General features: G+C 48.2%; 3 protein-coding genes across 3 annotated transcripts; all 3 read right to left on the reverse strand.

The window, feature by feature from the left end:
- Positions 1-2,580: 2,580 nt before the first annotated feature.
- HOXB4 (homeobox B4) lies at positions 2,581-4,161 on the reverse strand. Its single transcript, XM_036757650.1, has 2 exons — positions 3,735-4,161; positions 2,581-2,876 (listed from the first exon to the last, which is right to left on the reverse strand). Exons 1-2 carry the CDS (start codon positions 4,159-4,161, stop codon positions 2,581-2,583), a joined length of 723 nt encoding a protein of 240 aa, XP_036613545.1.
- A 16,075-nt stretch (positions 4,162-20,236) lies between these two features.
- Positions 20,237-21,775, reverse strand: HOXB5 (homeobox B5). The gene is made up of 2 exons (XM_036756094.1): positions 21,220-21,775; positions 20,237-20,484 (listed from the first exon to the last, which is right to left on the reverse strand). Exons 1-2 carry the CDS (start codon positions 21,773-21,775, stop codon positions 20,237-20,239), a joined length of 804 nt encoding a protein of 267 aa, XP_036611989.1.
- Positions 21,776-25,014: 3,239 nt separating this feature from the next.
- On the reverse strand, positions 25,015-26,834 carry HOXB6 (homeobox B6). The gene is made up of 2 exons (XM_036756046.1): positions 26,423-26,834; positions 25,015-25,274 (listed from the first exon to the last, which is right to left on the reverse strand). The coding sequence occupies exons 1-2, from the start codon at positions 26,832-26,834 to the stop codon at positions 25,015-25,017; spliced, it is 672 nt and encodes a 223-aa protein (XP_036611941.1).
- Positions 26,835-27,289: the final 455 nt, after the last annotated feature.

The following is a 27,289-nucleotide window of genomic DNA, read 5'->3' on the forward strand; positions in this document are numbered from 1 at the left end:
TCCCCTAGGCCACCAAACATGGGCCCCTGAACCCCTCTCCCTACCTCTCGAGCCTGGCTGACTTTAGCTGGCCCTCTTGCCCACCGACTCCCAAACCCCAGCGTTCCAGATGATTCAGTCATACACACCACACCAAGGGAGGAAGTTAGGGACTTTTTATTAGACTAAGGAAGATGCTACAAAGTAACAACGCTATTTAAAATAGCTAACTTCCTCTTTGGGAATGGTAGGCGACCTTAGCTACAATAAGGTCTGGGAGGTCATAGTAAGGACTGACTATAGGAATTAACGTCCTCCACAAGTCAAGGCTGTGTCCTCCGACATTACACTAGAGAATCAATTGTTGTCCTCCTTCTCCATAGTTCCCCCCTCAAAAAAAACACAGAGTGGGGGCAAGCGGATTTTCAGAGCCCCGATGCTATTTGGTCCCCCAGTCTCTGTTTCGATACTTTCTATGAGAAAGAAAATGAAAATTAATACAAGAGGGGAGCTTCACAAAAGAGGCCATTCGTCTTCTTGATTATCTATTTGCTTGTCAGAGTTTGAGCTATGGCACCGGCCGGCTCCTTTGTAATATAAAAATCCTCCGAAAACCTGCAAACACCGAGAAACATCTGTGCAAAAAATTAGACTCATTAAGGCGTTAAACACCTCGGAGGAGAATAGTACCAGAGAGGTACCTTCCCAAGTCGGAGGAAGGGAGGCCTGCCTCTTTGGGGAACTGTCTCACTACCTTAGAAATTTTAATCTTCAAAGTGAAGATTGTCGGGAGTGAGACCACAGAACAGCATTCTCTTTGCTTAGAACAAATAAATAATGGTATCAAAGTGTTAGCAGGATTTAAGTTTCTTATGCTGTATACATATATATCATATGTACATGCATAACTCCTTCTAACCCCATCCCCACCCCAGTTAGGGAGATTGCTTGGCCCTCCTGATCAATTCTTGGGTAAGGAAATAAAACCTAAACAAAACAGGAGTGCACTCGCACCGAGAGAGAGAGAGAGAGAGAGAGAGAGAGAACAACAAAAGCTGACTACTGTTTTTTGGGTTCAACTGAACTAGAAAGGTTGTTTTTATGAAGCATCTTGAAAAACCTTTGGCCTACCCTAATAATATGCATAGCATGCAGTTTCTAGTATAGGTCACATCACCTGTATCCTTAGAGTTACATCAAGGCTTTTAACAAAAACACAGCCAAGCTAGTCACAAGGGAACCAAAATTTATTTCTATTTTCACTATGAACACGCCATGGGAAATTTCACACTGACTGCCATAGAGGTATCTTTCTGCTCCAGAAGGGAGCCAGTTGGCTTTGCAACAGGAATGATTTGGAATGTCAGGAAGAGAACACGAAGAGGACGCACACAAAATAAAATAAAATGTTCATAGTCTTAATCATCGTAATAATTAAAAAAAAAACGACGAGAAGACGACAACAACAAACAGTCCGAAGGCCCAGAGCACCTTCTTCACAACAGACGGGGGCATAGAGTTCTGGTTGCTGGGTCACATTCTCAGTCGGAAAACGGACTGACTGTTCGTAAGAGGAGGGCCCTGCTTCAGGAACAGCCTCTCAGAAAGAGAGAAATCAGAGTTCCAGGGTCCTTGTGTCTTAGGGCAATGTTACTAAGCTAAACAGGTTCCTAGCATTCACAAGCAAAGTAATTAACCTGCCAGTGCCTTCTTTAGCAGGGGATGCAAACACACTTTACATTCTCTTAGTCTCCTTATTTTCCCCTCAGCCTCAATGTCCCTTCTTGGTGCAGTGATGCCACTCTCCCCTACCCTCATCCCTGGCCTTTCCACTCCCTCTTTCCTCCCTCCCTTCAGAACTCTCAGATCACATCCCTATGCAACACGTAGGAAGGAGAGTTACCAGACATCATACTGAGCAATAGTAGCTGGGGGGGGAGGCTCTAAATGAATCAGTTTTTTTTTTCCTTTAACCGTCGCAAAAACAAAACAAAACAAAAACAAACAAAAAATCCCTGCTCTATCTGGTTGTCTGAATATGCTTTCGTTGGATGCCTGGGATGGGGTGGGGGTGGGGGGGCGCGTTGGTTGGGCGGGGGGGGGGGGGGGGAGGAATCCAGTCCGTCTTCAAGAAAGAGAGCCTCATTTGTTAGCGGGAGCGCTGGTTGTCGAGGTAATGGCAGGCAGAGAGTCCGTCCTCTCTCCGGCAGACTGAGCATGACAAATGGGCCTGAGGTTGGCGTGATTAAAGATGAAACATGGATCCATCTTCGCCAAATCTGAAAACTAGTATCTGTAGCATTCTTCTCCACCTCTTTTTTTTTTCTCAAAAAAGAAAAAAAATGGAAGAAAACAAGAGCCAGGAACTCTGTGCTTCTGGGGGCCACTTCTGCCCCCTCTTCTGGTCTTGCTATAAATAAGATTCCCCTCCCCACTCCTTCTCTCTCTTTATTATTATTATTGTTATTTTTTCTGCAGAGACAAAATTTCCTGGTACTAAGCACCACTGCCCTCCCACTTTTTCTCCTCCCCCCTCACCCTTCCACCAATCTCCACTCCCACCCCCATAAATCCAAGGTCTGCCCTCCCTGAGCGGGAGCGTTATAGTGAGGTGGGGGTTGCATTGGCTCGACTTTGGGCCCCTCCAGACGACCCCGATGTGCTTGATCGGATCTTCGTGTTGGGTAATTTGTGGTCTTTTTTCCATTTCATCCGGCGGTTCTGGAACCAGATCTTTATCTGGCGCTCAGAGAGACAGAGGGAGTGAGCGATTTCCACCCTCCGCCTCCGGGTCAGGTAGCGGTTATAGTGAAACTCCTTCTCCAGCTCCAAGACTTGCTGGCGGGTGTAAGCTGTCCGGGAGCGCTTTGGCTCCCCTCCGTTGTAATTGGGATTTACTGGACAGACACAAAAAAAGGAAGAAAAAGAAAGTTTTATTACCCTGGAGGGGAGGGGTGAAGTTCCTTCTGTACACACAAACACACCATCTCCCACCCTCCCTACCCCACCCAACCATGGGGCAGTGGGAGGAGGGAAACCTCCGTAAAAGAGAAGTAAGAGTGTTCCCATAGGAAGAAGGGGAGGCGGAACCTCAAAGTTTTGTGGGGGAGAGTGAGGAAGTGTCTTCACTTCTCTCCAATCCGTACCCTTCTCTTCTAGTCTAGCTGCCCCTGGTTGAAGGAGTGTGGCCAAGGCGGGGACGGAGGGGGTGGGGGGTCTAGAGGTTTCTCCAAATTTTTCCCCCTCCTCTTTCCCAGCTCCCAGATTTCAGGCGGCGCCTGGCTGGGGAGAAACTTTTGCCTGGTTCCCGAGAACAAGGAGATGGGAAGCGAGGAGAGGAAAGGGAAAAATAAATACATCGAGTCGACTCAACCCACTACTTAAATACAAATTACTGAGTTCCCCCCCTCCTCCTACCCATAGCCCCCACCCCTAACATCAAACTTCACTTAAAGCTGCTCCTCCCGGGAGAAAAAGTCGCTGGTGAGAATCGCGCAGAGGATGAGGAACTGACTTCAAAGGCGCGGGGCCAAGCAGGCCATAAAAATTTATGGGGGATGTAATTATATGGCTCTGAAAATAGGCGACAGTAAATCTCCCCGAATGGCGATTTTACAACGGGGGCAATTGGCTTTCCCCCTTTTTCTCCCCCTCCCTACGACTTAGAGGTTCCCCTCAGTATAAAGCTAAAGAAGTGTTGGGGGTGGGGGGAGAAAAGGGGGGTGTGGAAAGGAAAGTGCATTTTAGTCACTTACCGGTGCTCACGTGAACTTTCCGCATCCAGGGATAGACTACGGGCTCTTTGCAAGAGGAGTGGGATGGGCTGGGGTGAAGAGGGTTTTGACCACAGGGCGGTGGCGGGGGGCTGGGGCTGACCGCCTCGCAGCGCTGGCCCGGCTCAGGGAGAAGGGCCCCTGCCTGCGGCTGGACTGGAGCCCTCGGGGACAGCACCGTCGGCGGCGGGTGGCCGGGCTCTTGACAGGACGCATAGGTCTGCACGGTGCAAGCCGCCCGCCGCCCGTACCCCGCCTCGTGCTGGAAGCTGCTCTCTCGCCTCTGGCCGCTGCCGTAGTACCCGGGCGAGTGGTTGCTGGGTAGGTAATCGCTCTGTGAATATTCCTCGCAGGGAGGGAACTTGGGATCCACATAGTTGGAGTTGATCAAAAAAGAACTCATAGCCATTAATTTCTGGGAATTGCCCACAAAATATACTAAAATTTATTCCGATCCCTGACTCGTTTTCCTGTTTCCGAAAGCCCACCTACTTACTGTCAAGTGAACTAAGTTAGGGGGCCACGTGATCCCCCGAGCCAATAGCCGCTCCGGCGGCGATTCCCGGATAAGGAAATCTGTTCACCCGGACCCTACTCTAGCCAAAGAGCTGCAGCATAGAGAGGGTTTTTTCTCCCCCCCTTCTGCTCTCCCCCCACCCTCACCCCCATCACTAGTATTTACATAGGGCCAATGCGTGTGCGACCTCCTCCTCTTCTTTCTCTCCCTCTTCAGGGTCCCTGAGAGACCGGGTACAAACAGGGAGAATTTGGGGGTGACGAAGAGAGCACCCCTCGTTGAAGCTTTCCCTCTAAGGTGGGGGTTCTGTCTCTGCCTTCATCATCCTCCCCTACTGTCTTTTACCTTAAGGAGCAGGAGGGATTTTTTGACCCCCCCCCCCAACAAAAGCTGAGATCCCAAGAGGAGAAATTGGGGAGGGGGGGCTAGATTCTTCCTGGAGAAGGCTATTCAGTCAGGAGGTGGGGAAGGGAATTGGGAAGGTGTCTCTCCGGCTGAGTTCTCTTCTTTCTTCAGGGGGTGTGGGACGGGAGTGGTGGTGATGGTGGAGAGACAAGGCGTTGGAGCCGCCCGGGTGTGTTGAGGGGGTTGGCAGAGATGAATTGAACCGGTTGCGGATCGATAAGAAATTCATCCACTAATTCGGGGATACCTCGCCTTCCAAATAGCATTTAGCTGCTCTATTAAGCTGATCTTGTCAGTTTGTCCCTCTGTCCTCACTCCTCCCACTTCTCACTCCCCCACCTTACTCCAGCGTCAAGAAGCTCCATTCTTTTGAGAAAGAAAAGGGGGAGCTGAATATGAAAATCAGGACCTTTGAGCACTAAATGAGCAATAATTTGTTAAAATATCAGCAACATCTGAGAAGTACGAACAGTTTCTCGAAGTACTGATTTAGGACTAGCAATAGTGTGGACAGGAATGCTAATATTGTTTCTAATGTGGTCTGTTGAAGCCCTACGGGTGACACTCTCCCCCCCCCCCCCGCGACATCTTTTATAATTGTTTATATCAATTGCGTTTAAATGGCAGCATCTCATTCTGAACTGAAAGTTGAAGAGACACCTACTCCCCCACCCCAAGCTCCCTTTAGAAAGAAATACACGTCTGAAGAGATCGGCTCCCATCTCTTTCCTTTTCCAAGTCAACAGCCTCAGTCGTTTGGTCATTTTTATCCTTAATGCTGCCTCTCTATTCTTATATATAATATATATGTGTTTGTGCGTGGTTGCGTGTGTGTGTGAGTGAGAGAGAGAGAGAGAGAGAGAGAGAGGGGTTTTGATTTTTTGTTATTTTAACTCTGGTCTCTCGAGAAAGAGCTAGAAAGAGATAAAAAGAAGGAAGGAGCCAGGTCGTGTGGGAGCGGAGATCTCAGGTAGATAAATGTCTCCTCCAATAAGGAAAGAGAGAGAGAGAGAAAGACAGAGAAAGGATACTCAGGACTTATAGAAAAGAGAGCCCTTCTGGTTACATCACTGGATCCTCTTTATTCTAGAATTTTTATTTTCTCTTCTGGGTAAAAAAGAAGAGCGGAGTGTTTATGTCAACTACATATTCCCCTAGATACGAATTTGTGACCACAAAATTCCTTACACAAATTCGGATCTACAGGGTATATACAGAAGACAGAGAGATCTTCTTGGCATAGAAATCCTTCAGTTCGTTTACTCTGAGCACGGTCTTCGTTTTTTGGGGGAGGGGGGAGTAGGGTGGGGATAGCAATTGGTTAGGTCTGGTTTGGTTTGGTTTGGCTTTTTGCCTGTTTCTTTGAGAGGTGAGGACAGAGCAGGGCTCTGTGAGGACCCGGCGGAGCGGTTCGCTTAGGCTGTATTATGGTCTGTCACTTCTCTTCCAAGCCCTGGAATTAGATGCGGCAGATTCCGAAAATGCACGCGAGCTAAGACCGTAAGCTGTTCAACTCCTAGGCGCATGAATTATGAGACGTAAACATTGGCTAAGTACAAAAGAAGGAAGGGTCACCCAAAGGCTGAGGAGCAAAAGTAAAAATTTATCCCCGTTGGCTTCCCTCCCTCTAGTCCCCCGCCCCCAAAGGACTTTTCATTTCAAAAAAGAAAAACAAGACAAAAAAAAAAAAACCCCAAACATCAACCCCTACACACAGAACAACTGGGGCTGCCTTTTTCCGTTTTATCCTTCAGCTCTCAAACAAACGAATATCTCGATAGTTATTTTCTCTGGCGCTTCTCAGAGGAAAGAAGAGGAACGAAGTGGTGACACAGTGGAAGGGGGAGAGGGTGTCATAAAAGTCCTTTTAAAAAAGTCTATTGTAAAAGGAGAGAAACAGCTGTAAAGAAAAAGGCAAGGAGGTGAAGCAGATGGGGCCGCGGGTATTTAATGATGGGCAATTCCGTTTACAACCTGAGAAAAAGATCAAAGGCGTTCCATTTCCGAACGAGGGGCGATGTAAAACAATAAAATATTCAGCCAGATGATGCAGCAACCCCCGCCCTTTTCTATTTGGAAGAGAACTGAATAAAGAGAGAGAATATTCTATGAGGAGAGGGAGAAGTCTCTGACTTCCCAGCTCCAGACCCGCACCTAATCCCATCACTGATGTCTAAACTACCCTGCATTCAAGCCACCTGGCTGCTTGGCAGAAAAGAGGGCCAGAATAGGGAAAGAAATGGGGAGGGGGTAGAGCAGGTATTGAAATGATCTGCAAATTGTCTTCAGCTCGCCCCCAAACTCTGCTAAGAGGATGGGCTCCCAAGCGATGAGATTCAGGGGACTGAGTCTAATTAGAGATGAGGTTCTAAACCTGTGGTCCACAAATCCCCAAAGAATGAATGGCTAGATTTCAGGGGATCTGTGAGCTTGGATGGGAAAAAAATACGTCTTTATTTTCACTAACTTCTAACTAGAATGTATTATTTCCTTCAATTGTTTAAAAACATTATTCTGAAAGGTGGTCCATTGGTTTTAGCAGATTTCGAAAGGGCCCATGACACAGTTAAGAATCCATGCATTAGAGGGAATTTAATACTATTTTTTCCACCCCTACCTCCCAGGTGATTCTCAAATCTCCCTATAGATCTTTACTAGGTATGGGGAATTTGGAAGGTGACTGGAAGCCTTCTCCATTGCCTTAAATGTCCATATTATAACACTACATTCTCTCTACACAGTCCCTGAGCCTGGGAAAATGTTGTGTTCTCCAAATGAGGACAGCAACAATACCAACAGCAATAATAGCCCTCCTCAATAAACACTCAGGGAACTGCTGCGTTTTCAGAAGGCCAAAGCCTCTGACTTGGTATACTGAGAGACTTTGCTCACCCCTCTCTCCCATTTTAGATACCTAATTTCAAATCCAAGAGTTTGCAATTCTCTAGTCCCTTTCTACCCCATGTGACATCATCACAGCCCGAAGGAACATTATCTAATCGTGCTTCTCCTTAGATCCATTTAACACCAATGGCTACAAAGGTAGTGTGTTGTTATTGCTTTTTCCAAACTCGGATTATTTAAGTAACAATTTGCTCCGGAAGATGTAGGGATATTTGAGTTTACCCCGGATAGCAGACAAAAGGAGAATGATAGGAACATCTCCAGCACCCCTAGCGTCTAGTATGGACCTTCGGAAGTCTTATGGGAAGCTATGCTGTCTTGTACTGGGCTTCAAAGCCCCCATCAGTCCTGGTCCTCAATCCTCACCTTCTCGGGTCCATTCCCCACACCCCATATTTCCTTTCCTTTTCAACTAGGCCCTTTGCTCCATAAACCCGTCGGCATTTCGGAAGTTTAAGAAGACGGATCTGCAGCTGGAATATCTCCACCCTTCTCCATTTCAAAAGGGGAACCGGCTGGAGGAGCGAGGGAGATTGCATCCCCTCCGGTTTCACTCCAGGGAGCATAGGGAGTGAGACTCAACCTCCTCTTTTTGGTCGTGACAACCGCACAGTAAGAAAAAAACCGAGTGGAGTGAAGCGAACTTAGGGCCTGGCCATGAAGCCGGTTAAGCCTGCTGCTGTACCCTCTCCTAGGACTAGACACCTGCCAAAATGATTCCCGGCCTCCCCCACACTCCTACCCCGCACGCACAATCCCAACACGCAAGCAGAAGAAAGATTTCTCAGCAACTTTTAGAACCTATTTTGTCTGAGATAGAGGCTCACTCTAGAAAATAATCATGCTGTTATTAAAGGGCCAGTGTCCATCTCCCTCCGCCTCTGAGAGCGTACCCTCGCGCTTCTCTCCTTGCACCTCTCTCCGAAAGCCACAGGTTGAGAGCGTGACCTATCTCCCGCTTCTCCGCCTCCTCCCGCAGATGTACCTTATGTCAACTGGAGAGGGGGGCCAAGCGATGAGAGCCATTCCACCCCCCGCAACCGCTCCAACACCCCTCCTCAGCCCAGCTCAGCTGGGGGGGAGGCAGGGAGAAGGGACCCGAGGGGAGGGGGCAGAAGAAAGGCTGGAAAGGGAGTCAGGAATACTCACAGCTGTCGGGTTAGGTCCTCCTTTCGCTTTTCTCGATAAGATAAACTCTCCTTTTCCACTATTGTGGGAGAGGCAGACGGAACCGCGGCTATGAGGAGAATCAGTCAGTCCCAGGCCCCCTCCGAGGCTAGAACAGGACTTTTTTGGGGTGTGTTTTGTTTTTGAAGCCGCAAGTTTTCGTATTAATCTCATACTTTGGCAGTCTTTGTTAAACAGCTAGGCGTGTCACGAGTCTCCTGAACATTTTAATATCTGTTAGACGCCGTGACCTACGTTTCACCCCTTTCCCGGCCTCTCCCACTAGCAGGCCGTTTCTATAATACGCTCACATAGTTCGCTCGGTCATATTGAATTTTACTCAGGTCATTACTTGGGAGAAAAATGACATGGCAGGAATTTTATTCAGCTCTTCCTTGTTGGCTTGAATTTTCTCCAGAGCCGGTCACTTCCAATCCTCCGCCTCCCCCACCCCCATCCTTCTTTAACACCCACATTTGGATACAAACTCGCCCTACCCTATATGCTACCGCAGCAGTCTCTGGGATTTTCGAGTAATCAAATCTATTTTTTTTGGCCCTGGAACTTGTTTCCACCGAGGGCATAAGAGGTTGGGAGTCTGGGCATTTTCTCCCGGGGCTGGTTCGCCCAGGCAGAGTCGGACTACAGAATGGAGAAGGGCAAGGGGCAGCCGGAAATATGGGGGTGTTTGGACCCGAAGGAATCAGGCAAAGAGCTATTATACCGATTGATGTACCTCTCCTTGTCCCCCGCCCCCACTACTGCCTTTCCACTTCCAGGACATCTTTCCTTCCCTGAGAGCACCACATATACCTACCTTCTCAGTAGTTTTTAAGGCCACAGGTCCTTAGGCTCTAGGGTAACCTATTCCCTATTTCCCCAGTCCCCGGGCAAATCTGATTCCTGGGGCATTTGCGGAAATTACAGAGAGGTAATGGGCCAACTGGGCAGGGAAAGTTCAGGGGCATTGGAGAGTCATTTTTTAGTTACATTAATTACAAAGGATACATTAGGTCTTAAAGAGATTGGATTTCTTCTTATCCTTTTTATAAATCCGTTCTCATCCTTTACACCAGAGAACAGACGGCGGAAGCTTTTCAAATGTAAGGGGATATTTTCTTTTCTTTCTCGTAATACGGGTGACATATATTTTAGATAGCGAACCTCATTTCCTCTCTCTCTTCTCTGTCTGATTCTAACGGAAAGGGAGAGGCCAGAGTAGGAAGGCTATGGGAAGTGAGAACTACCTGTTCCCCACAGGTCGAAAACGAGTTTCGGGATGCCAAATTTTCAGTAGCAGAATTCGGTGGCCAAATAAATGACAGGATTATGCCACATCCCTCTTGATTCTGACCTGGAGCAGACCGATTGTCATTTGAGAAACAACGTACCACTCAAATGCATTTCCACCTATATACTGTCGGCCTACTCTTCTCATCTCCAGCTCTGAAATTCACCGAAACCCCCAGGTCCAGCACAGAAAGGGAGAGGAAGAGAAAAGAGAGACACTGAGCCTGCCTCCTCTCTGGGGTTCCTTTTTCTTTTCCTGTTTCCCGAATTCCAAGGAAGCTAGTCCCGTCCCTTCTGAGACACCCGGGAGAATGACAAAAAAAGGAGTGGGAAAGGACAGGAGACCGGCAGTTTAATCAAAAGACAGTCAAGCTGTATTTGAACAGCATCCTTTCCCCTTTCCCTCTAATCCTTGCCTTATCTCAAACTCAGTGTGCTATAAAGCCGAAAAGCTAGGATTATCGTTATCCATGCACACACTTCAGGCTTTCATATATTAAATACTCATATAATAACGTGATGACATAGTATAGTGTAACAGACATTCATTTCTATGCCTGCAAGAAGCACATGCGTCGATGTTATAATTACAGCCCTTCTCTAAGTATATCTATACCATCGTTTGACCTATAAATTAAATTCTATAGGGTGTGTCAAAGATTAATTTCTGTTGGCTTGTTATAAGTATAGGAGATAAATGTCCAGAGGATAATCTTCCTTCTTGCCTTGCCTCTTTGCAAACGTGGAACTAGGTAGGAATTTGACTGAAAGTAGAAATTTGAAGGAAGTAAAGAAATTAGCGGGGCTTCAAAGTTCCAGGAGATCAAAGAAGGAAGCCGAGAAATACAAGAGAGGGGTTCTAATGCCTACTTAGTTGAGGATATAACATCCATCTCCCCCTTCCCCCATCCTCACCCTCCACTTTGACTGTACTTCGCTATGATTCCCTTTCAGGGAGACTGCGGAGTCTGGGAAATGAGCCGGAGGGAGTTGTTAAGCCAGTCCTTCACCAAGGCCAAAACAATGTTAATAATGATGATGACCACTGTCATCACCATCGCCATCAACATATTTTGGGTCTTCACCTCTGAAGACTTCGTTTGGCTCTTGTTACTGTCCTACAGGGACTTCTCTCTAATTGGATTTAATAAATGTCTGTGACTGGGTAAGTTTTAATTAGATACTCTTATGGTACAGCAAAGATTATCTTGAGGAGCGAAATAGAATTTAAGATTTGACACTCGAAGTCCTTTCTAATCTAAAAATTCATCCCTCTCCTCCTTCCCCCATTTCCCACCCCTTTCCACCAAAACACACACCTCCTCCAGCACTCTTTTAGAAAAACGTCACTATTCTTGCTCTTGCTCTATTCCTGGCTGTTGCCTTCCTCAACCACCCCATTTCTTCCACTCCCTATCTCTCTGCCCCTTGTCTCCTGCTGTGGTCTCTCCAAGCCCGCCTCCACTCCGTCCTTCTTACTTTACCTCACTAGCTGTTTGTTTTACTTCTTTTCCACAAATAGCGCCCCCTCTTCCTCTGAGCCCACAACTCCCCCAGCCCTTTACACAACCTCTTCAGCTAGACACAGTCTCAGCTCCACACTGTTGCATGAACAGCATAAACTTTTGACCCTCCAACTTTGTGACCTTTCCAGAAGTAACGCCAACTTACCGAGCACCCCAAGGTCGAATTCTCCTCTGCCTACTCCACAAACCCAAATTTAATGTTTCCCTCCACCCCATTTCTCCTCTCTAATCCCTCCATTCTGGTCCTTCAATCTTGGCAGAGGGAAGAATACGTGGTTTAAAATTTTCTTTATGAAATTTAGTGATTTCCTGAAGACAATAACCGATATTCCTGGCTATTCCATCAAGTCTCTGATTGTGGTGATAGAAAGGTGACATTGCTACTTCCACCTAGCGTATCTCTCCCACCCACATCCCCTCCTTAACATTATCAAATTTCTTGCTAAAAGAGATTTGGGGGATTTAAATTTTTATTTTATTTCACTGAGAATTCATCTAGCACGGTGGTGAGCTGGGAATTTTCTTTGGGGGATGAAGAGTGGCGAGAGGCGCTGTTGAAAGTGGGAAGGCATTATTTCTTCTGGGAGGATGGCTGGGAGTGGGAGATGTACAGGGAGGGAGCCCTGAAGTTCTTGTCTGAGCTGTAGACACAGGAAAGCGGGGGAGAGAAACAGAGGAGGCAGCATTTTGCGGCCCCTTAATGCAGCCTCCAAGTCTGCCTGGCTGTGAACTTGGTCTAAGGCGGACTCTACTGGTAGCTCCGGGACGTTACAGCTTCTGCCTCGGGTGAAAATCTACCCAGATCAACAGTATTAGGAAGTCACAGCTTTCGATTCTTTTTTTCCCCAAATAACATCTCGTTATCCATCTCTCCCTACCCCCTACTACCTGCCTCCAGAAAAAAGAAAATAAAGTTTCCTTTTTTTCCCTCTGGATTCCCAGGGATCATCACTCTCGCTCTCACCCCTTTATCCCAGTTCAGAGGAGCTCTGGAGAGGAGGCCCCGGGAAGACCACAATTATCTAAGTTCAGTTTTGCCCCTCATTGGGAAAGAAGAGAAGGAAAAAGGTGCACATACCCAACAGGCTCTTCCTCCACTTTCCTTCAAAACAATTCGCCTAGCGACTGCTTTCCTCCCTTCTCAGTTCTCTCCCAAGGAGCTACTTCATCCTTGGAGATGAGAGGGCTATCAGAAAGTGAGGTCCGCTCCCTACAAGAAAAGACCTTTTTGCTTCCCAGCCCAGAACTACGAGGCACAGAGCACCAGGAGACGGTCTGAAGAGGAGCATAAGGGAAACTTTCCTTGCCCCTCCCCTAGAGTTTGAGGCCCAGTAGGTGCAGAAGCTTCGGACTGCCCCGCCAGGCCTGGCTAGTGTAGACAAGGAGCTTAGAAAGGACTAGGGAGAAAGAAAAACCATGTCCATTCAAGAGGATTAGAATATGTGAAGAATTTGGGAGTATTAGCAAGGCAAGGTCCCCTTCCTTCGACCTATCTTTTCTGTTGTTTCCTAGAAGAGGAACCTAGAAGCAAGAGTTCCTGAGGAAGGAATTCAAGGGAGATGGTAGAAATTACTTCAGAGACAGAAACCCAGTGAAGGAAAGAGAAGAGGTGAAAGAGGGAAGAGAAAGAGAAGAGGACAAAGTGAAAGGGGGGAAGGGAGAAAAACCAACAAACTGTAAGGGATATTTTAGCTTTTTTTCTTCTAAAGTAAAATCGACTGGGCGCTCGCACACATATAACGTCCACTTTTAAGTCTCCATTTCCCTGAACCGGCTCTGATCCAGATGTGACTCCCATCTTCGTCATGTAACTGCATAGAAAAAAGGAACGAAATCACACCCCCAGGGGGAAAAAAAGCCCTGCCCCCTCTCCCTACTCTACACCCACCACCCCCTGCACCAGGCTAGGAGGTTGCGCCGGCGCTGACCCCGCAGCCAGGGCTAAAGCGAGTGGCTACGGCTAATGTATTCAGGGAGCCGGGCTTGGAGCCCCACGTAGCCAGCCTCTCCTGCCCCGTCTGCTGACCTCCGCGTGATCCCGGACTCTATGAATTATTGATGAGATATGAGCGTTGATTTCCCCTTTCAGGATGCAAACTCCATTATAGTGTTAAAATGGCGATTTAATCGTTCAGAATAGCTTTGGTATGTTTTTTTTCCAACTCATTTGTGTCTCCTTCCTTTTCATTTAATTCTCTTAATTAAATCTTTTAACAGATTTTAATCACTTTTCGAGGGAGGGCCATTAAAAAAAAAAAAACAAACTAACAACACCCAACAGCTATCAAACCTGTGTCTTACCTTCAGGAAGTTTGCGGTTTCAGGGAAGATGTGCCTGCTAGCGGGGAGACAGGGGGATAAGTGTCCACAGAAAAGGGAGAGAAAATGAGTTTTTCGTGGAGACACACCCCAAAAGGAAAGACTATTCTGTCTGGTAAAGAGACTATTAAATCCCTCCTTTTCGAGCTAAAGGGGATGACAAGTTAAGAAGGGCCTGTGGGAAGGAAGAAGAGTTGGAGAGAGGAAATGGAATTCGATTCAGCACCTGAAATGCTTATGTGGTATTCGAGCTGCAGCTGACACCTAGAGTTGGGGGGGAAGTGGCATTCAGAGTTTTAGGGTGGGTTAGCTCCATTATTGTGGGGGCCCAACCTAATGCCTTTAAATCTGTGGGGATATTAGGAAGAACTAATTCCCCTTAGGGTCCCTGGACTTACCCTAAACCTCTCCAATTCCAGGCTCAAATCTGGCTTAATTAATATAGATGTGTAACAGTGCTTCACCAATCGATAAACACCTCAATAGAAAGATTCCTGGGGCTTAGAAATCTGATTATACCAGGAAAATAAGAGGGGAGGGGAAATCCTACCCAAAGAGCCCAAGTTGTTCTCTTATCCCTGTCTCCCCTCTTTTGTTTACTACACTGAAGCCATGAAGCCCAACCTCCCCAAGGAAGGCCAGTTTATTCAATGAAAGTCCACAGCTCCTCATTCTCTCATTTCCCTCTATCTCCTTCCCCCTCCAGCAAGAAGGGGTTTCAGCTGGATAGAGGCAAGGCTGGACCATATAGTCTCCCTCAATTGGAATCTGTCCCCCTCCCAGAATCTCTAGTTTCCTTCCTCAGACAAAAATTCAGACTGAAAGGAACAAGGAAGAAGATGAGAGAAGGAAATAGGAAAAAAAGTGTTTCTATGAGACTCATGTCATGTCCCCCAAACTCTTTGCCAATGGCCCCTTTCCAGGAACAACTTGAAGGTTTCTACTGTGTCCTTCACCCACTAAAGTGTTGTGTCCTCTGTTTTCCATTAAGGAGAGAAAACAATGAAGCATGGGCCATATCCAAACTATGTTCAGGAGTTCTCTTTCCTGTTTACACTTCTTACTTCCCCTCCTATACCAATGAGAGAAATAAATAAAACAAAATCAAAATAGCAAAATTGGAATTGCTGAAGGCTAATTCTTAGGATGAACTCAAAAGAAAAAATTAAACCTTAGTATCTGGTTTGCTTCTCCTCTTATTCCTTCTCCTTTAGGAAAGGTGATGAATCCTGACCCCTATGATGAAGTCACTTGAGAGGAGAGTTAGACCCTCCACTGCACAAAGTAAGCTAGAGAGTTCTAGGCCCAGACCAAGAGAAGAGGCCTAATCTAAAGAGGAGATGAAAAGGAAAATGCAAAAAAAGATGGGAGGCCAGGAAAACTCGAAAATGGGACAAAGGCAACAAACAGTCTAGTAATAAAACTTTGGCCTAGAGGCCACATGTGGCCCTCTAGGTCCTCAAGTGCAGCCCTTTGAATCCAAACTTCACAGAACAAATCCCCTTAATAAAAGGATTTGCTCTGTAAAACTTGGACTCAGTCAAAAGACTGAACCAGGGGACCTAGAATGCCACATGTGGCCTCGAGGTCACATTCTGTACCCCTGTTTTTGGACAAGTTCTTTGGGGGAAGGTGGGACCTGGCCTGGAATGGGGTAATTTGCAGTGAACAGCTCTTAACTTAAATACCTCCTCCCTTTCTTAAAGCACATCCTAATTTGGGTGAGGGTAGCAAAGAAGGGCACTGGCTTACTACATAATGTAGGATTAAGAATGTAAGGAAAGACAAGGAGAAAGAAAGAAATAACAATAAGAGAGCTTTAGAGGAATCTTCCAAGAGTTTGAAAGGAGAGCATGATGTTGGTCTCTATCTGGACCTCACAGAAGGAAGCAGGCAGTCTCATACTAGGCTGCTCTTGACCATTCCGGGAAATCTGTCCTGATATCTCCAGCAGATGTCCCTGGGATGCCCTGTTCAACAGCTCTTTATCAGAGTTTGCAGAACTTATGTTTGGGAGAAAAAATTATCTCCATTGCAGGCCTCAGGCTCTCTGTCTTGTGGACCACAAGAAACCTCTGGCAGGGATGGATAATAGGAAGCATTATAGGGAGGGCATGTTTTCTGGGACAGTATTGGGGGTGGGGAGGACACAAGAAATCGGTATTCTTCCTAGAGGCTCAGTCAGCTAGATGGGGGTGGTGGAGAGAGAGAGAGAGAGAGAGAGAGAGAGAGAGAGAGAGAGAGAGAGAGAGAGAGAGTCTGCATTTCCCTTTCTTCAGATTTTCCCCTCAAACACTCTTTCTTGTCTGGGGAGGGGAGAAATTACAGAACGGTATCTTTAAAAAAAAAAAAGACAGATCCTCAGAAAAAACGGCTTGGGATTCAAATGGTAGTGCTGAAAAGGTCATAATGGAAGTAGGAGGTAGGGTTAATTATTTTAAAATAATTATCTGTGATTCCACTTTTCATACTAAGCACAGAGACCAATGTGTTTTGGAAGAGATTTTTCTTTGAACTGGTAGATGAGAATTCAGACCACAACCACTTCAAAACCCATTCCTGTCCTACCTTCTATTTTTCCTTTTGTCATACAAAGGTTTAAGAACCTCTCTTTTGTGGAAACCAGGGAGGGAACAAAGGAGAGATGGAGGAAAGATGAGGAAGGATATTATTAATTTAGGTAGGAAATAAGAGATAGGACCTTCTTCCTTGTCGGAGGAGTTTGAGCCTCTCAGAGAACTGGGATGCCTAGAGTCCTTCCACCCCATTACCAGAGAGAGGGCTAAGTGATTGAATCTTGAAATAACAGCGCAACGATGGGGTGAGGAGTACGTGGGTGTGTGGTAGGGTGGGTCTGGGGATGAGAGAGCTGAGGGAAGGGGTTGAGGCAAAGGGAAGGCCTTCAGGCCTCCCGATAAAGAAAACTGTCCTTAGGAACATGACTGAATAAAAAATTAAAATCTCAGAGATTTTATATGCTCCCACTCCCTGGCAGAAAAATAAAACAACCTTTTGGGTAAGGGGAGTTAGAAAAAAAAAGAGAATGGAAAGAAAAGGGAAACATCTAGCCTGATTTTCTATCCTGTCCATCCTTTCCTCCTCTGGAGAATCAGATTCACTTCCCTTGAAGGAGTTTCAGGGAGTTTGTTCCATTTTCTCCCAGACCTCCAAACTAAAAAGCAACCGCCTATCCCTATTTAGAGCAGTCCCAGATAAGAGTACCGTTGGACAGGTTCGCCTTAGTTTGACAGGTTCTCCTCCTTTCCCTCGCATTTCCCACCTCCCCAGTCCCGCTGCGCTTGAGGACCAGAGTGGTTCGATTAGAAGCAGAAAGTCTGTGCTTCCAACCCTGAAAAGTCACTGGGAGTGACCCTGAAGGAGCAGAAGTAGAACTCTAATGCCGAGAGTTGAACCACACGAAACCAGTGTCTAATAGCGCCCAGGGCCAAGTTGCCACCGAACTCTAGAGTATCTTCTCCCAGATCATTCATCTGGGTTAAGCATAGTGGAAACAACTTTCATCTCCCCATGCCCCTAGGCAGACGAACTACACGTTTCTTTACTTGGAGAAAGAGAAGTGACCCCACATTTCTAGCACATAAACTTTCGACAACCCCCAGGCCAGAGTCTTCCACCGTCAGTCTCATTTGAACTCGCTCCCCAAGTTTGCGGGAACTTCATAGGTTCTGTCCCTATCCAAAAGGTGGCCTTGTGCCTCAGCCTCAAAGTTGACGTGGCGCTGGAAAAGCTCCCCCCAATCCTTCAAGAGACACTCCCCCAAACAAACAATTGACAACGCCCCAGATTTTGGACCTTCACAGAGGCCCCCTCCCTCCTCTGGCCAGCCTTGCCTGTTAGGAGTGGGGGCAGAACAAGGCCAAACTGCCCCGCAATAACGCTCAACAGCCGTGAAAGCTACCCTTCCCCCACCCTCTTCTCATCCAACCCCCAAGCCCCTGTTGCCCTAAAACACCAGGGAGAGAGGGAAAGGAACTGGACTTACTTTGGCGAACGCTGGGCCTCGGGCCTCCCTCCGCTGCTGTCGCTGCCTTTGCTGCCGCTGAGGCCGGGCCCTCAGCTCCTCTCAGCTGGGAGAGAGCTCACCTACCTCTGCCCCCTTCCCCGCCACTGCGAGCAGTTAAAGTGTCACTTACATTCTCGAGAATGTGAAATATACCGCGCGGTGTCAACTCCCCAAAACCATAAAACTAACTTTATGGACCTCACGTGACTTTCTCGAGCCAGTGAGGGGTATCTGTCTGACTTCTCGGCGATTTTTACGATCTAACTTCGAGATAAAACCCCTATCCATTTGACATCTAAATGTCATAGCGACTTTTGGGATAGTTTGCTAACGATAAAGGAAAAAATTAAAGGGGGGGAGGGAAAAGGGGGGCGAACAGACGCTCCTGGACTCTCGACCCGTCGCCTCCCTAGCTCTCCCCCCCCTCCCCCCAAGTCCTCTAAGAAGTTTGACTAAGAAGGGAGAGATTGAGCTGGGTAAGTGATCTAACTCGACTTTACTTGCGGCGGGCGGATGCTGGCTTTTGGAAGCTTGAGACGCCCTGGCTCTGGGCCAGCCAAGGCTGAGGCGGGGTATGGGAGGGATAAGAGAGGTACCCCCTACTCATCAGGAGAAAAGGACTTGCTAAAGTACCCTGGTGGAGAGGAGAGGAGAGGAGAGAGAGAGAGAGAGAGAGAGAGAGAGAGAGAGAGAGAGAGAGGCAGAGAGGAGGAGGGAGGGAGGGAGAGAGAGAGAGAGAGAGGGACAGAGAGAGAATGAGAGAGAGAGAGAGAGAGAGAGAGAGTTAGGATGAGGGTAGGAGAGATGGGTAACAACGATGAGAATATCATTTAAATCTAACCAAATTTCATTTGGCGGGTGGCAAATGATAATGGGATTTGGGGGCTTATATTTGGCCACATTTTTTACCCCTCTTCCCAAGCCAACCCCAAAGAGGAGCAGGGCCTCAAGCCAGAGGTTTTGGGCCTAAGTAGGCTTCCCTGAAGATCTTCAAGTTGGTTAAAGAGCCCAATAGTGGGCACTGGCCTGTCCTTCTTTCTTGCCAGTTGTTTGGGTTTGGCTTTTGGGGCCTTTCAGTAGTCAGGTAGGGAATAAATCTGTCCTTCAAAATAAGACAGAGAGGGAAGAGTGGGACTGAACATCAATAAGTGGGGGTCAGTGTTGGGGATCAGAAATGGGGCAGAAGGGAAAGGGCCCTTCTCACACCACACCCAGAGAGAGCATTTGGAGACCATTTTGGTGGTTTTGATTTTTTTTTTCTGGAGCCGATGAGAGAGGCCCAGATAAGAAAAGACGAGGATGAGGGAGGTGGAGTAGGAGAGACGTTTATTCGACTTCAAGAAAAGCTACAAACAAATACAAAAAGCGTATCACTGAGACGGTCCGGCAAAGACAGATTTCACACAGAACACAGCATCCACTCGGCTGACTACAAATGGTCTTGGGGTCAGGAGGATTGGGGAGAGGGTGCACCCGAACCTAAATATTCCAATATTTACACACCCTGGGGCCTTGAAGATTGGCCTGATACCTAGATTTTCCATTTGATCAGGCTTCACCCCCTCCTCTTTTTTTTGGTCTCCTCAAAGTCTCAGGCCCCAGCTTCTTTTGCTGCAACTGAGACTTGCACCTTAATATTCCCTTCTGATCAGTCCCAGGCCTATCCCTCTGTCACAGTCTCACCCAGGATTAGGCAAAAAGGGAGACCCAGGCCTGGAGGAGAAGAGGAGGAAGTGAGAGGGGGGAGAAATATATATATATATATATAATATCTTTTTTTTTCTATATTGGCAGTTAATCTGAGATTATCTTCCTCTCCTCCCCAACTAAACGTCTCTCTCCCATCCCAGGCCCCCACCTAAACCCAACTGCACTTCAAGTACAGAGATTCCAAGCTATAAACGCAAATGCATCCATCCTCCTTTTATAAATAAGTTAGAACACAGAAGGGGGAGGGGAATTCACATTAAACATGCGAGTTTCTTTCCTTTTGGGGGGGGGAGAAGCAATCACGGACACGAACATTCAGAAACACTGATGGGGCAGAGAAGGCCGTGGGTGGGGAATAATAATAATTATTAATTATAATAACAATAATAACCAGTCCGAGGAGGTTGTGGGAAGGTAGGGAAGGGACAGGAGGACCTAAGACCGAACGAAAAATCTCAAGCCATAGCACCGCTGTGGCGCGTTCGCTTCTACCGCATTAGGAGTCGGTTCTAAGTCCACAGAGAGTGACAGAAAGGAAGAGGCCGGCGCCTGGAGACTGACTGTGTGTGGAGGGACTGGGAGGTGGGGGGATTGGCTATGGATTGGGGCTCCTCCAGAATTTTTAGGGCTGGAAGGCGCTGCCGGCCGTAGCCAAACTCATGCTCTTCAGTTTGTTATCTTTCTTCCATTTCATCCGGCGGTTCTGAAACCAGATCTTAATCTGCCGCTCCGAGAGGCAGAGAGCGTGGGCGATCTCTATCCTCCGCCGGCGGGTGAGGTACCTATTGAAGTGAAACTCTTTCTCCAACTCCAGGGTCTGGTAGCGAGTGTAAGCGGTCCGTGCCCTTTTCCCATCCGGGCCAGTCATATCTGGAGCAGACAGACAACAGGGCAGCGAGACTGCAAGGTTATTCCGGTTAAGGGGAGGAGATATCTCGGGGGGGGGGACCCTAGCGTTCCCTACACCCAGCTCACCAATGCCTTGAAACTCTTTTTCACCCCCAGACGCCGAAATCCTGGCTGGTTTTCAGCGCGACCCCCCCCCCCTCCAGTATCCATCTCTGCAGGCGAATTAAGCTCGCTTTGTCTACTGCCTCACTCTCCTCTCCCTGCCTCGCCTTTTGCTCGGGTTTTCGTCCTCAGCTCGCCCGGGAAGAGAGGAGACAGCCGGACTTCTGCCCGGATAGTTCCATTTTATCCCTTCCTCTCTCCCCCCCCCCCCACCCCACACACCTTGCCTCAGCCTTTCTCACCCCGCAACTATTCACCTAATATGGGGGGGGGGGGGTAACGACACAGGATGATTTCATAGGCAGCATCACCCCCACCCCTCAACACCAAGAAAATACGGCCAGGAGAAAAGAGAAACCCAACCTATAAAAATAATTTTTAAAATACACCCTCCCCCATGAGAACCTCGTCTGATTCTCTTCCCCAGGCTACATGGACGCCCTCGCAGATCTCACCCCTTTAAAATATATTATTTACATATATATTTTTAAAATCAACATCATCTCATCTTCCCTCAAATGTAAAAGCAGAAAATAGATGCGATTTTCTCCCCCCTCCCCACCCAAGGAAAAATTTTAAAAAGCGAAAATATACCGTGGCTAATGTGCAGCTTCCTCATCCAGGGGAATATTTGTGGAGTCTGTCCCTCCGTTGTGGCTGTGGAGGTCGCGATGGGTTCTGTCTGTGCTCGGCTTAAGCTGCTGTTATTTAACTGACTTGCTTCTTCGGGCTCCGAGGACGCGCTGGTCTCGTCTATTTCTGTAAAATTGGTGTTGGAACTGGCAGAGGTCGCCTGGTCGGAGGGGGACGAGGCAGAGGGCTTGCCTCCGTGGTTGTCGCTGTTGGAGCAGGGCAGGGACTCAGGAGAGGACAGGGAGCAGCTTGAAGCCTGCCTGAACCGGGACTCCTGGCCGGGCGAGGGGAAGGCACGCGAGGTCTCCCCCACCGCCCCAAAGTGGCTGGAGGAGGCTGAGGAGCGGTTGATGCTGAGATCCATCCCATTGTAATTGTAGCCGTAAGAGCTGGTATGCATGGTAGCAGAATCCCTGTAAGAACCGTTCAAAGAGCTGCTACTGCCATAATTTAGCAACTGATAGTCCGGGCCATTTGGATAGCGCCCCGAGAACGAGTTTACAAAGTAAGAGCTCATTTGGGTTATTTTGGAGGGCTTGATTTGTGGATCGTGGTCGTTATAACCCTGTGCTTCACGATTTATGATGTATTAATGAATTATAGCAATGCACTGTACTTCGTTTTGCTATGTATGCGGCCAAATATGGGGGGGGTAAGAAGGGGGGATGGGGGGGCGTTGGGGAATCACGTGCTTTTGTTGACCAGTCGTAAATTCTCGCTGATGACCTCAAGAGGTAATTCATGCTCTATGGTTACAAATAATGACGATCTGAGAATCGTTAGGGCCGATTCAATGCAAGCCTTCCAAAAAAAAAAAAAAACCGAAGGGGAGAAACAGGGAGAAGGTTCGAAGCAGCCTCTTAGCATAGCTCGCCACCTCCCGGCGACAGTCAGAAGTGCAGGCGGCGGCAGCGATGGCGGCTGCCTCCCTCCCTTGAGGAAGGAGGAAAAGGGACTCAGAAAAAGAGCAAAGATACGGAAAGTACAATCATTTGAGAACGGTGTTGAGTTGACCCTTCCTACGGGAGGGACATTACTCTATCTTCTGTTGACTTCCCTTTTAAATGTGTATACGTAGCTCAGAATGCTAACTCATTCTTTTCTCTTAGTCCCCTATCCCGTGCTTTTTCCCAGTGGGGGAAGGGAGAATGTGTGTGAAATAACTATTTCAAAAGATTTTCCGTAAAGCTCCAAGAGTGGGAGAATCCAAGCTTGGTTTTGGTTCGAAATCTCTTAAGTATTAGGGTAGACATGGAAAAGGATTGGGAGACTATAGAAGAGACTTCCAGAAGAACAAGCAAACCCTTTTACTTTCCAGGAAAATCTGGGATTTGACTCCTGTCCTCTATTGTTACCCAAAATTCCAGTCCTGTCCAGGGGAAGGAAAAAGGTGAAATACAAAAGAAAGTCAAGTCGATTGTGAAGGAGATAGTAGGGGGAGGTTTGAGAATAATAAGATAAGTAAACGAGAGTTAGTTTGGATGAAAGAATGAAGATTTCAGAATATGGACGCTGGTGGAACCTCTAGAGAGTGAATTGGAAGAGAAAAGAGGTACCGAGGCTCCAAACCCCTTTTCGGGCCTCAAAAGGACTCCAGGACTACCTTTCCTTTCCTACCTGCCCACAATCCAGTGGAGCTTGGCAGAATTGAGCTTATGAACTCCTACGATGCTTTGTTGGATTTCCAGACAGTTTTGGAATTTTCAGAGCTTGCTTGCAAATCGTAATTATGTGCCATATTGAAAGTGACACAATTATAATAATTAGGGACTCTGAAAAGAACCCTAGCGATCACAAAAATGCCCTAAAGCTGGGGCAGGTTCTGCCTAGATGTGAAAGAAAGGAAGAAAGGAAGGAAGGGAGAAAGAAAGAAAGAGAGGAAGGAAGCAAGGAAGGAAGAGGAAGAGAGGAAGGGAGGGAGGGAGGGGAGAAGGAAGGGAGGTTGGAAGGGTGGAAGAAAGGAAGAGCATCATTCCCTTTTTGTGGCAGGAGAAAAGTGACAGGCAGACTAGGTGTTTTTTGAGGGAGCAGAGGACAATTTCCCTTCTCTTCTTCCCTATCACCTTCCCTGTTCACCCTCTGCTCTAAGAGATGGGTAGAAAAACTGTAGTGAAGCTCTCCCAGCCACCCAAGCTTCCTGTTTGCAAGTCGCAGATAAATTGTCTGCTTTGACGGGAACTGAGGAGAAAAGCGAAAACCAAATCCTCTACCCCAAACCTCAAGGCTAGGCAGGCAAGAAACCAGCCTTCCCATGTCTCCTCTGTGCCTCCTCAGACTGGGGAAGAAGCAGGAGAGTGGAAGGGAAGAACAACTTAATTCACAAAGCTTCTTTCTCTATAGCTGTTTTTATTCCGGGGAATCTGATCCTCTCCGCCCAGATTTCAGGGTCCTCAGTCTGGCCCTGGGTTCGTTACCAAAAAGCAAGAGGCGAGAAGGCGAGAAGAACGAGCGGGCGGGGGATGAGGTTGGACAGTCGTAGACAGAGGCCCCGAGGTTTGAGAAAGCGAAAGAAGAGAACAGATGTTGGAAAGATATAGCCCCAGCGTTGGCGAGCCTTTCTCGAAGCCTTGGGGGAATCACTCCCCCTTGCTCCTCAGATTTATAATGTATATGGGGGTGGGGGTGGGATTCCTTAACACAATTGTCGGGATGGAGACAAAATAGGGGAGCAGAAAAAAAAAAGAGAAAGCTGGAATTCAGGCTGTGAATGCCATCCCAGAGTCGGCGGTGATCTTGGGGCTAATGTGAAATGTGACCAAGAGAAGAGGGTTGGGGAGGGATCCTCAGGGGTTGGGACTGAATATATGTCTCAATTGTAATTTCCGAATTCTGTCTTGCCCAGCACATCGGCCTGATCTGAGCCAAGCGAGTGACCCCGACGGAGAATCTGGGCGTTACATCGGGGTTTACTTGCAACCAGGCGGCGGCCCACTGGGACTGTCTTCAGACTGTTTGGGAGCTATTTTTCCCCAGAAAGAAAGAAGTGGAAAAGGAGGAGGGGGGTGGGGGGTCAACGACGGGCCGAGTTTTCACATTTTTATTATTATCATTAATATTAATAATAATAATATTATTACCGTAGTATTTCACGTCGGAGAGCTAAGACAAAACTACAAACACAACACATAGAAAAATTAATAAAATAGAACTTTGTTTCTCTTCTGCGGCTGCTCCTCTTCTTCCTCTTAGGTAGTCTGTGCTCCTTCCAGTGGATTAAGGGGGGAGGGGAAGAGGCGACAGGTCTGGGGGACAGGGGGAGGCCCCCCCGAGACCTCCCCTCTCAAAAGGGAAACCAAATCTCTAATTCAACCGTGCATGGGACACTGTACAAAATGAAGACAAGACACGGAAAACAGCGATTTGCTTTGCTTCCGGGAAACACAACATGAGCGAGTTCCTTTCGGTCCTCAGCCAGAGTACACAAACTAGGGAGCCCAGGTAGCTTTCGTGGGAGGGTTAGAGATGTAAGAAACAGAGTGGAAACCGTGGAGTAGGGGCCTATCTGGGGCTCTAGTGGCTAGCAGCTGACAGGAGAAATCTGCAGGGTGGGAGCTCCACAGGGAATGGAATTAGTCCGGCCTCTCTCTGAGGTGCTTAAGATTCTCTCATCCACCCTCTTCCTGTTCCCTCCCACGAAGGCATCTGATAATATGATGCTTATTTTCGTTTCCCCCACCTCAGCCACTTCCCTTGCCATTCCTCTTTGCTTTCCTTCCCTCCCTCCTTCCCTCCCTCCGTCCCGGTCCTTCCTGGAGATCACTCTGTGGGTTTTTCTTCTTCTGCCTCCGGGCTGAGCTGGGAAGAGTTGAGCATCTTGTTTTCCTTTTTCCACTTCATCCGTCGATTCTGGAACCAGATTTTGATCTGTCTCTCGGTCAAGCAAAGGGCGTGGGCGATCTCGATGCGTCTTCTTCGGGTCAGGTAGCGATTGTAGTGGAACTCCTTCTCCAGCTCCAGGGTCTGGTAGCGGGTGTATGTCTGGCGGCCTCGCCGCCCGCTGGGCCCAAAAGAAGAACCTGTTACGTGGAAAGAAAACATTAGGACACGGTCACCCTCTCTCCGTCCCCTCCCTTCCCCTCCTCTCTGTGGACCCTGACTTCAGAGGAGTAGGGATGCTTTCGCTTCTGGCCCTGACATGGTTTCCCCCTCCCTTCTCAAGTCACCTCCCTCTCCACCTATCCTCTAACCTCCTGGCCTTATTGGTTTGCTCTCCGTTTCTTCTTTCTCACCTCGCTTTGAGGAGTTTTTTGCTTTTGTGGCAGTAGAGGGGATCCTACCTGAGGCTACAAGGCTGCTGGGGAGGGGTGGGGAGAATTAGATATGCTCTAGCCAGGTGTTTGTACCTCTTCCGCCCCTCCACCTCTTCCAGTTCACTTCCAGATGGCTAGCCTCTCCCCCTCCCAACTGGTGATAGATTTGACCATCTAATCCACAATGACGTGAATCGATCCGTGATACTCTGCATTAACGGTCCAACACTTTCGTGTCCTGCTAATGGACATCAATTTGGGACTTAAAGACAACAAATAATCTGATTTGATACAGACCCCTCTCTCTGTCTCCTTATCCCCTTGCTGATGAGGAGACAGGCTCTCTATGATACACCTTCTCTACCTTTCCTCTCTAGGATTACCTCTACACTGCATGGAGCACAGACCCCTAGCCTCAACCCTCCCTTCCTCAGTTTTTACTGCCTGCCACTCTCCTGCTCCCGACCAAGACATGACTCATCCCATTTCTAATGGGGCCGGCTACTTGGGAATAAGAGAAATGAGTCGCGAGAAGGGGGAAGATGAGAAAGGCAGGTAGCAGGGACCCTTTCCCCTTCCTCAGTGGTAATCTTCCCTTCTCTTCTCTCCGACTACCCCACCCCCTTCCCAGTGCCTCTCTCTGGCTGTCTAGAAAGGGAGGGACTACAAAGTTTAGAACTCCAACTGTGAGAAGAGAGAGACCCATCTTCATTCTCTGCCTACCTGGAACCCCTCCCCCCTCAAAACACACCTTTCTGGGGGGAGTCCCCGGGCCTATGAGGGAGGGGGTGGTGAATGCTTGATGAGAGCCCCGGGTTGTTTCCTGTTCCTGTGGGGAGGGACAGGACCCGACAGGCCCAGACAGGCTTAAAGGGTCAGGGGGAGGGAGAAAAGTATTGAAAAGCCTCACTCACTGTTGCATGAATTCATCCGCTGCATCCAGGGGTAGACAGGAGTGGAGCACTTCTGCTCCTCACTTTCTCCGAAAACATTTTTGTCTTGGGCGCAGTCGGACTTCCTCGGCTCAGGGTGGAAGGGGGCAGGCTCTTCGCCGTTGGAGAGGGCGCAGGCGGACTCCTTCTCCCTATAGAAGCCGGCTGGCCCATAGTCACAAGCTGCAGCCCGGGCGTAGCCCCCGCTCGCTGGTGGGTAGTAGGAAGAAGAGGCAAAGCCCTTGTCCTGGACCGCCCCGGTCCCATACGCCGCGGGGTAGTGTCTTAAAGGATCCGCATAGCCCGAGGAGTACAGCGGGAGTTGACCCAGAAACGACTCTTGTCCGTTGGACAGAGTAACTGGGAAGGTGGAGTTCACAAAATAGGAACTCATTGGGAGGGGAGGCGCGGCCGGTGCTGCTGAGCGGGCTTTTATGATTTGTTGTGTTTTATAGTCCGAGCGCCTTAGCTATTAGTAGTATATCCGAGATTGGGTTTTAGCTGAAGGGGGATGGCGAGGTGCCAGTGAGGGACAGAAGGAAATACAACCATATGATCAAACACTGACCAATAGCAGAAGCAGGAATTGCCAAATAGCACCCATGAGGAGCAGGGCTCGCACGAGGGACCCCGGCGCACAAACCTATCAACCTCTTTTTTCTTCTTCTTCTTCTTCTTCTTCCTCCTCCTCCTCCTCCTCCTTCTTCTTCTTCTTCTTCTTCCTCTCTCTCTCTCTCTCTCTCTCTCTCTCTCTCTCTCCCTTTCGCTCTCACTCAACAACAGAAACACCCTTCCCCACCTACGTAGGAGCTGCGAAAGAGGCGTCTGTTACCACTAAGAGGTGGGGGT

This window comes from Trichosurus vulpecula, chromosome 4 (assembly GCF_011100635.1).
Source record: "Trichosurus vulpecula isolate mTriVul1 chromosome 4, mTriVul1.pri, whole genome shotgun sequence".
NCBI classification, from domain to species: domain Eukaryota; kingdom Metazoa; phylum Chordata; class Mammalia; order Diprotodontia; family Phalangeridae; genus Trichosurus; species Trichosurus vulpecula.

What these genes read in the sequence shown, in the direction of transcription:
- HOXB4 (XM_036757650.1), bottom strand. Translation starts at nt 4,161, where the DNA reads ATGGCTATGAGTTCTTTTTTGATCAACTCCAACTATGTGGATCCCAAG. An exon ending in GAAAGTTCACGTGAGCACCG is followed by an intron (nt 2,877 to 3,734) that starts GTAAGTGACTAA and finishes GTGTCTGTCCAG; the next exon opens with TAAATCCCAATTACAACGGA.
- HOXB5 (XM_036756094.1), bottom strand. Translation starts at nt 21,775, where the DNA reads ATGAGCTCTTACTTTGTAAACTCGTTCTCGGGGCGCTATCCAAATGGC. An exon ending in GAAGCTGCACATTAGCCACG is followed by an intron (nt 20,485 to 21,219) that starts GTATATTTTCGC and finishes TGTCTGCTCCAG; the next exon opens with ATATGACTGGCCCGGATGGG.
- HOXB6 (XM_036756046.1), bottom strand. Translation starts at nt 26,834, where the DNA reads ATGAGTTCCTATTTTGTGAACTCCACCTTCCCAGTTACTCTGTCCAAC. An exon ending in GCGGATGAATTCATGCAACA is followed by an intron (nt 25,275 to 26,422) that starts GTGAGTGAGGCT and finishes TCCACGTAACAG; the next exon opens with GTTCTTCTTTTGGGCCCAGC.